Below are 9875 nucleotides of genomic sequence, written 5' to 3' on the forward strand. Positions count from 1 at the left end.
CACTTTATTAAGTCAACTTCACAGCTCATCCAATCTATAGTAATAGGGAAAAAATCTCAGACAAATCTATTGTTCATGAAGAAAGACTCAGCATAATGTTATATATTTCCTCCCACTCTGTTCTCTGCATAGTTGTTGGTTGGAGCAAAAGACTCAACTTTAAGGATTCCCAGTGATTCTCATTGCCAGGGACCCCCTACCCCACAAAAGACTCATTGAGACAAAAAAGACACTTCAAGACAAACTTCAGCCCTTTGGGCATAAAGGTAATTTAGGGGCAAGGCAGGCTTTTGGGGGTACTTTCTTCTCTGGAATGTTCACCCCCCAAGGATAACCCCTAAAAGTAGATACACAGAGTCAAGGCACTTTCTCATCAGAGCACAGTTAACCCTTGTCTTACTTGGAGCAGGTTGGTGTGGTTGGAAAAATACCTTCTTTACAATCAGACTGCCCGGGGATACACTCCATGTGTTCTTGACTAACTCAGATGTTGGAATCGATGCTTACTTTTCTGAGCCTTGTTTTCTCCTCCTTAAAATGAAGAGTGTAATCTCTGCCTCAACAGGTTTCCAGGAAGATTATATAACACTGTATGTGAAAGTAGGGGTCATGGCTCACTCACCTGGGTAAGCTAGAAAGACATTACAATTTTTAAAAGGGACATGACTGAGGCACACACATTGGGAGGAGTCACCTAACAGGTGAGAGTCTGATGTTTATGTGATGAGTTGAGTCCATTCCAGACACTATGCCACATCTGCTTTCTGCCTCCAAAACCAAGATTCCCTTTGTCTGTGTTGCCCCAGGCTGGTTATAGGTCTGCATGGGGAGGTCAACTACTCTGCATGCAGCTGGAAGGAAAGGATGATTCTTCCTGTATTTTTTTTTTTTACTTCATTTATCCATTTTCACCTCCCAGAGAAAAGCCGTGGGAGTGGGAGAGAAGGTTCCATTGGTAACAAACTGAAAGCACAGCATGAACACCCACGGCATGAACACCCACGGCATGAACACCCACAGCACACACGTTAAAAACTGGCAAGCAGAGAAACAACAAACAAACAATCCCAGGAGTGAGCTCCGGGTCCACCGAGAGACCATGGTTCAAAATCAGAGAGGAAGGACAATCCAGAAACATAACTGATGTCCACCTCGGATCTCCACACACATGCCCCTATGCATATACCTGCATGTGCATCTCCATCTCTCTCTGTCTCTCTCTCTCTCTCTCTCTCTCTCTCTCTCTCTCTCTCTCTGTCTGTCTGTCTGTCTGTCTTTCTCTCCCCCAACCCCGCCCCTATGTTTGGAAGGCACTCAGTATGGGTCAGAAAGTATTCTGACCTCCTCAGTCTCATGTTGCAATGGCTCTTGTCAATCCTTGTTTCTCGAATGTGTCACCAGAACAGAAAATGGTGGCCCTAAGAGGTTCTTTCATGTGACAAAATATGCCAGGTAGGAAAAGCTTTCCTCACCCGAAGGCGTTTACAGAATAACTGCAACTGCTGCTTCACCAAACTCACCGGCACTAGTGGGCTGAGATTCATCTTGTGAAGTCTGCAGAAGAAAGGTAACAGCGCAGGCCCCTCTCTGTACTTGAGACCCTCTCAGAGCCCTAAGCCAGACTTTCTTTTATTGTTTAGTAAGCTTTTTTAATGAAATGTACTACTCTTATTATGGAGGATTCCAAATAGGATCTAAATCACAAGCCAATAAAAGAAAATTATTGGGCTGGGTATCTAAAGTTACTACCTAGAGGCTACTCCAGTGTGGTATGTATAAATCTCTAAACAGTTAAGTAGAATTGTCTTTCTGGTTTTTGGGATGGAAGCCAACAGCCATTTCAGTTACAACGGAAGGAAAATATTTTAGTGCTGTGCTTTCTTCGTTCAGTAGGCATAAAGAGAAATGGTGCTTCCCCCACTGCCATTTTAGAATTGAGAGAGAATATTGAAGTAATGAAATGCTATACAGGAGCAGCTGAAAAAATGCTTCTCTGATTTCAGGGAGTGAAGCTGGGTGGGAAGAAACGTGCTTAGGTGTGTCCGTAGTCTGCGTGTGCAAGAAGCCAGGCTCAGAGGAGGAGGAGGAGAGCACAAAGTGGGAAGGGCAGATGTTGAAGAGTGACATGGGAGTTGGGAATGGGGTGGTCTGTCACTCTAATGGAAACACCAGATGTGTAGGTGCTCACCCGGCACTGGCCACACTGCGTCCTTACACAAAGCCAGCATGGTTCAGGAAGGATGTGAACACTTCCACTAAGAGACCCATGACCCCAGTTCTGCCAAACACCACAGCTCTCCCTCCGGAGCAAGGCTACAGAACCTATAAAATGCAGAACTCTGTGTAATAAAAACCAAGAACATTCCAGGGACGCTCAGTTAAAAAAGGACCACTGGGCTCATCCCATTCAATCTGCCTCTCATCACAGAGACCATGGTGGTCAGTAACTTTCCTTTAGTACACAATGGTAGAATGCTCCCAATCTCTGCAGATCCTGATGTTTCCTGGGAATGACTTCCTTATGTTAGAGGGAAAACCTAGTCTTTTTATTATTAACTGTTGGTCCTGGTCTTTGTGCAAAGAAACACAAGATGCAACAGGCCTTTTAATCAGCTCATCATAACCACTGGTAAATGGCTCATTCAGGTATCCCTCATTCTGGCTGTCCTTTTCCCACAATTCCTTTGTTTGTTCCTTTCTCCCACATCAACTTGCCTCAAGGACAAGATCCTGCTAGCTTTGGGACATGCATCAAGGCAATGTTGGATCTTAGCTGTGTTACCTCCAAAGCTCTGTGCTGGGTAACTAATATCCCCCGTACTTATTACTTAGAGATAGAGATAGAAGCTAGGTTGGCAAGTGAAACCTTTGGGCAATACCACCCCTTGCCACTTTTTCCTCCTCTTGAGTTTTTTCAAGTCCAGAGAAAGCTAGTATGATCCAAAATATGCAAAGAAAAAAGGACCATCAATCTATGGCAAGAGGATACTGCAGGCTAGCTGGCCCATGAGCTTCTAGCTGCTTCTCCCATCTCTGCCTCTTGTGTTGCCATAGGAGTGTTGGGATCATGGACATGTACCACTGCACCCAGCTTTCTAAGTAGATTCTGGATCAAACTCAGGCCATCAGGTTTCTGCTGCGACTGTTTCTTTTACCAGGGGAGCAATTTCCATGGTGGCCTGTGGCATGCTATTTCAACTTGGATAAGTCGACTGGGATATGACCCCAGTACAAGCGAAAGAACATCTGCTTCCTTTCACAGAATGGAGTCTTTTGCTTCATATCAGCCTCCACCCAAAGCTGAGGCACCTTCTGCTCTGCACGTCAGCACTAAAGAATTAACGCTGCAGGCTGTGCAGGCCATCTTCATGGTTCCTTGTGGTCCTCATGGGTGCAAAGTGATCAGGACTAAATTCTTTGCCTTCTTCCCCAATTCTCATCTCCTCCTTGGTCCTGTCTTCTTCCTTAAGTTGCAAGGTCATCATCTAGTAGCCAATCTCAAAACCCAGCTCTGAACCCATTCTCTGTTTTCAGCCACTGTCTTCAGCAACCATCTCTCCTATGCCTCAAATCCACCTCCATGTCTGCCCTGCTTCACTCTGACACCACAAGGCTGCACAGGGAGCACCAACCCATTTCCCCAGAACGCTTTGCTACCACTCATGCCTGTATCACCTCCCACCTTTAGCTAGGGTCAAGCTGTATTTTTCAAAGACAGATTTATTCTTGCCCTGGTCTGACAAATCTTGGACAATATCCCCAAATCAAAACTCTTAGTGAGTCAAAAAAAAGTTATCTCCCCACAGTGAGATGTTCAGTTATACAGCTGCTAGTTGTGGAGGACTATTTCTCATGACTTGGGAGTGAAATTATGATGGTGACAGTGCTTGAGAAGGCTGTGGAACCATTAGCCTTGCTGGGGAGAAATCACTGGGGGACAGACCTTGACATTTTATAGCTTGATTGCCTCGATCACACTTTGTGTTCACTCTGCTTCTGAACTATGTGACCAAGTGGTCACATAGCACCTGCAGAAGAATAGGATATTCCTGCCGCAGTCCTGCCGCCATGCCTTCCGGACCACAATAGAATATCTCCCCGGGAACTATGCGCCAGAACAATCCGTTCTTTTTTTCACTTGCTTCCTGTCAGATACCTTGTCCTAGCAATGAAAGAGCACCCAATGCTACTGAAGTGTAACTTTATTAAAAGTTAAGAAAAGGGAAAATTCAGTTCCTCCATTGCATTGACACCAGGTCTATCTCAAGGGCTCACTAGCCACGTGCACTGACATGCCCAGCTGTCGTCTCTATTAGGGGGACTTACAAAGTTGTGTGAATAGATGAAATCAGGCCCCTCTCTGGGTCCCTCTTCTGCTAACCCAGCCCTCTTTTCTCTGTATTGTCATTGTCCCCCACTCCCTGAGTCCCTTGCTGCTGTGGAGAGACTGAATCCACGTCACTGCTGTCCTTTAGAGTGGCTAGAGCATGGGGGACTCGCCTGTGTTCCTTTCTTTCCCCTAAGAGAAGCCTTGACTGGGGGAGAAAATAAGGTGCAAGATGCTCATTTCACATTTTTATGTTTAAAATAACAAAACAACAAAAAGAGAGCAACTCCACCACATCTCTCATTTTAGGTGCTGATCCCAGAGGCCCTCTGGGAATGAATCCTGACTCTTCGCGAGATCAGACTTCCTTCTCATCTTTTAGCACCACAGGGAAATGGGCTGGCAAAGAGGCACTAGTGTACCAGCTGATTTAAATGGAAGTGTTTTCCCTAGATAAATGCGTGCTAAATAATACACCAGCTCTCCAGCCGAAGGGAAATGACAGGCACTCTGCAAATAAAGGCACTTAGTCGCTGGTAAAGAGCTGTAAAGTGGCTCGGAGCTGATGTTTGCTGACCAGCAAGAAGCAGCTTCACCTGCTTTATGCGACTGTCAGTGCGGTTTTGCCTGCTGTATATTAAAACTGCATCTCATAGACCCAAATGTCACATCGGATATACCGGCCCACATGGAACACGCCACCTTCTGCTGTAATTGTTTTTGACAAGCAGCCATGACATCTCCTTTCCTTTCAGAAAGTCTCTGGTCCGGAATCCCTAGGCTGGGTCGGTTCTGACACCATGTGGGCTAGAAAAGTGACACTAAAGAAGAGAAGCAAAGGGAAAAAGAGAGGAGTCCCAATAGCATGCCCTGGCAAGGGCATAGAAACAGACGCAAATCCTTCTTCTCATGGTGGCTGGACTTCTCAGTGCTAACGGGCCCTTATCCTGGTCAACTGCAGCATATTAAAACAGCTTCCCACATGGTCACATGAGCACTCCACCACAGAGCAGACCAGCTGTCCTCAGTCCACATTTCTGGAGCCAGCTGGGTTCGGGAAGAATCAAAAGGCGGCTTGTGCATAGGGAAAGGTGGTTGTGAGGTTTCTGTCAAGGACCATGTGGTTTATCAAGATGAAACTGGTGGGCAGGTGTGAGAAACCTCTATGGTTTAGATTTGGGGCGCTTATGATATGTTGTCCAAAATGCAAAGAACAATGCGGTGCCTCTACTGCTTGTGACTCCAACCGCTCCCTTGGAGTGTGGACCTTCCACATACCTGGATGGAGAAGCAAGGACCCAAGGCCACTGGGTACCCCAGCTACTCAAAGAGATCTTAGAGGTGGGGGGACAGCGGAGACCTTCAACTCCCCTCTCTATCCAGTGGCTAGAACCTAAAGAAGTGCACACTGTATGGGCTCTAGAGGTGAGTGGTGGAGAAGAGCCCATTCTTGGTGCTGTGAACCACCACTGGACCATTGTCATTGGAATACCAGAGTGGGACCAGAGAATGATATGCAGGCCACTGACAGGATAGGAGAAGACAGGGTGAGAAAGAAAATGACACATGCCTATTTCAAGTATACATGTGTATGCGGTGGCGTATTATTACATGTCTGCAGACAGTGAAGTCCTGATTATATCGGGAGGACACAGATCGGCCAGAGAAAGGGAGCACTTCCTGTCCTCTCCTGTTCTCTGTGTCTCTAACCAAGGGGGAGAACTGCTCCTTCCAAATCTTTCCCACCCCTTTGCTCTTCCCTCCCCAGGACTGGAGGCATGTCTGAAAGAGTTGATCAGCATGTTCAATGCACTGCTTTACAACAGCCTGTACCAGTCACCCAGGGATCTCATTAGAATGCACATCTGACAGGTAGTATAAGGTAGGCCACGGGAAGATGTATTTCCAACAAGCTGCCCCAGGTGATGCTCACATCAGGGTGAGAGTGGGGAAGACAAATTAAAGAGCAGAGACTTAGAGGAAGATAACACGTACCAGCTAGCCGCATCCAAACCCTGGAAGGTCAGCTCACTGTCTTTCCACATTCTTTCTCCCCAGTGCTCTCTGGGCAAGCTGGGCAGGAGACAAGTTCTGTTTCCTGTATGTACAGCCTGGCAGAACTCAGGGTGTCTCTTAGGGTTTTGGCACATTGTTCTCGTCTTCCGTGGCTGCACCAATCTTTATAGTTTGGACCATCAGGGGGTATGATGGGATGGAGAGGCCAAAGTTAGGCCTGAGGCAGGGTTATGTCAGAAAAATGGAAGCTGGACATGACTCGGTAAGTATTACCGACTGATGCAACTCTCGGAAAGGTTGGAGAAGCACAAGTCAGCAAGAGCCTAAAGCTGCTGGGAACCCCAAGAATGGCTCTGCCTCTTCTCCTGGTCCACAGCAGCAAGGCTGACACTCACCTGAGAGTGGCTTCGAACCGCACAGTGGCTCCTGGGTCTACTGGGAAGCATTTAGGCCTCTCCTTTGCTTTCACTACCCCAATCCTACCACAGGGTACCTGTCCCCTCTCCACCCAGTCCCACTCGCCCCACTCCCTGCTAGCTCTCTACCAGGGCCAGTGCAAGGAAGAGAACCTGCGGCAGAGGGGTTTTCAGGTACTATGGCCTTTTGGTTTTCTGGCAATGCTGAGCAGAATCTAGGCATGGGTGATAGTGCTAGGTTGTTCAACGACAGCAGAGCATCAAGGTCTGAGCCCCATGATCCAGTCGAGCTTCCAGAAGCTCCTGCACATCGAGCTACCAGTGAGGAGCTTCCTGCCACCGACAGGCCTCGTGGCCTTTGCTCCTTGGAATGATGGGAGTGAGGCCCCCAATTCAACGAGCAATCACTCCCATCCAGTAAGCCTTGCATGACCCACATAGAGCTGTCACTCAGAAGAAAATAGTTCTTCTCCTATCCTTCTCTATCCTGATTTCCAAGGTCATTCATTATGGGGTTACTTGCTGTGTCACTTCCCTGAGACTACAAGATGACAGCGTCACTCATAACCACCTGTCCAGCATCTCCGAGCAAATGACAGGGAAAACTGAGGCCAAGAGAGAAGGCAGCTATGTGCCATTTCAGGCCTCTGTGCCTTCCAGTCCAGCAAGCATCACTCCTTGCTATACAACTTCAAGTGTCTGTACCATTAGAGATCTCCATCCTTAGGTAAGTTGAGTCTTGGATGTGACACTAGCCAGAGCAAATCTTAACATTCCCCTTTTAGCTCCATAGAAAAATACTCTGAGTGAAGGAGAAGAAAATTGTACAGATGACATTTATACATTGCTCTGGCTCTTAGACAGTGACCCTGGTCATAAAGCCCATTGTTTGAAAAGGCAGAGAGGGCAGGCATTTAAAGACGCTTCTATTGCCTCAAAAGTCAACAAGCTGGGGGAGGGAGACATACATCAGGTTTCAGGTCTGTATCTCCAGATGGCAGGAAGAACAGATGCTCCTCTGTAAGCCATTGTGGCAACCACAGGTTTCATTGCCAGACAGGCCGATGTGAGCCTCTTTGAATTACTGAGTGAAGGATATCCCTCTTGCCAGCCCCTGTCCCCCATAGGCACAGCAGAGAAGTATTATAGGCTGTCCTTACCTTGGGAATTAGCCTGCAAGACCCCGATGCTGTCATCAAACTGCATAGATTTGATGTTGAGTGACGCCAAGATGCATTCCTTGTCCTGAAGCGAAGTATCATCAATATTATTCTGATTGGCTGACAGGATAACGCACATGTCACAGAGGTTGATGTTGACAGCCCTTAAATCAGCTCGACTTAATGGCGTACCCTTTGGCATGGGGTGGGGGGAGAGAGAGGGAGAGGGACAGGGAGAGGGAAAGAGAGAGAGAGAGAGAGAGAGAGAGAAGAGGGAAGGAGAAAAAATAAAAACAAATTAAAGATTGAGCAGGAGCTTTGGGACATTATTTAACAAGTATCTTTTTTATGTCTTGACATTAAGCTGGCCTAACTACATTTCAGGGAATAAGGGCTGCCCGCTAATCTAAAGGGTAGTTGGTGCTGATGGCAGCATTTCAGGCCAGTTCTCAATACTCAATCAAGCTATTACTAACAAACCCGAGACGAATAATGCCAGGGTCTACGTCTTCCTCCTGCCTGGAAATTGTCTTGATTTAAGTAACTGTCCTGTGGCAACCTCTGCCTTTCAGAACATAAGGAGGAGGTGGGTTTCAAATGCCTGTTTATTTAATAGCAGGTCACTTCTGTCTCTGGCAACAGACAGCGTATCCAACTAGAATTTCCAAAGCAGCCATGGGGAAATCCAAGTGAGGAGGTGGGGGCTCATGGCTCTGTTTAATCGGGAGGCTGAGGGAGCCAGTGGAATTTGTGTGCATTTTGTACAGGGGTGAGGCAAAGGGGCAAGCTTTGGGCCATAAAATTTTATTGCATAATGTTTAGTAAGAAGAAAATGCCAAGGAAAGGACACAATGATCTAACAACATGAGAGTAGTTAAATTTTGGGACATGTATACAATAGAGGAAATGTACTATAGGCACAGCCCGAGCTAGCCTTCCGTGAACTTACTGAGTTTGGAATAAACTCCAAGGTAAAGGGATTAGTAAGTGGTGGGAATGTGAGTATCTTGAACCATTTAAGAAGTATAACTTCATTTATTTGGAATAAATGAAGCTACTTGAAGTAAAAATTATATATTTATAAATATATGTAAATTCAAAAAGAAAACTCGGGAAAAACTATACACTAAACTAATAACAGTAATTACCTCTGGGAGAGGAAAGGATGGAGTGGAAAGTTTGCTTTTGACTTTACATACTCTGATATTGTTTGAATATTTTATAACAAGAACAGATTTGTATATTACCGGTGCAATTAAAAATAAATAAGCCAGTAAACAGAGTTTTTAAAAAATCCTATAACAATGTGAGACAGTAGAAAAACCTCTGTAGATGCAAGGTTAATGATGGGGTGTAAGGTAGATTTGATGGACTGGATGAGCACTCTTGCACACAGGGCCATGCCATGTCAGAGCCCCCCCAGCAGCCACACAACATTATTTTGGGGGTCTCATGCAGACAAAAGCATCCCTGATCTTCTGTATGGATTCAAGTTTCCCCTTGTGTGTATGGATACACAAGTTACCTTCAGCCTCAGCCTGTAGTGGCCAAGTGTTCACAAGCTGCTGTATATATACATCTCCCCTTGCCCCCATCACTAGATGAGGTTTGGAAAAATAGATCTGGATAACTATGGAGCCCTTTAGCTCCTCTTTATGACTCAGTGGAAGTCATGACTCTATTCTAGGGCTCCTAAACATTGCTGTAAAGTTGAGCCACAGAGAAAGGGCATTTGGGGCCGTAGGGTGATCCAGGCACTGGAGTGGGATCCTGGGAGAAGAAAAAAAAAAAAAAAAAAAAAAAAAAAAAAGAAAAACGACAGCATCTTCTATGTTGGCTTGGTACGAATGTAAGTGTGACGAACTCTTTGTATCACATTGCTAGTGTATAAACATCAGCTGTCGATGTCCACGTTCTTTTAATTTTCACCTTGTAGGAAAGTCAGCAGTAATTGTG

General features: G+C 46.1%; 1 protein-coding gene across 36 annotated transcripts in view; it reads right to left on the minus strand.

Moving 5' to 3' along the window:
* Window positions 1–9875, minus strand: part of Kcnma1 (potassium calcium-activated channel subfamily M alpha 1) — a 710028-nt gene that overhangs the window by 64073 nt on the left and 636080 nt on the right. For all 36 annotated transcript variants that reach the window (XM_021202810.2, XM_021202821.2, XM_021202818.2 and 33 more), the window contains one exon: window positions 7920–8112. In XM_021202810.2, the coding sequence (XP_021058469.1) occupies window positions 7920–8112 (193 nt within the window). The remainder of the gene's footprint in view (window positions 1–7919; window positions 8113–9875) is intronic.

Source organism: Mus pahari, chromosome 8, assembly GCF_900095145.1.
Source record: "Mus pahari chromosome 8, PAHARI_EIJ_v1.1, whole genome shotgun sequence".
NCBI classification, from domain to species: domain Eukaryota; kingdom Metazoa; phylum Chordata; class Mammalia; order Rodentia; family Muridae; genus Mus; species Mus pahari.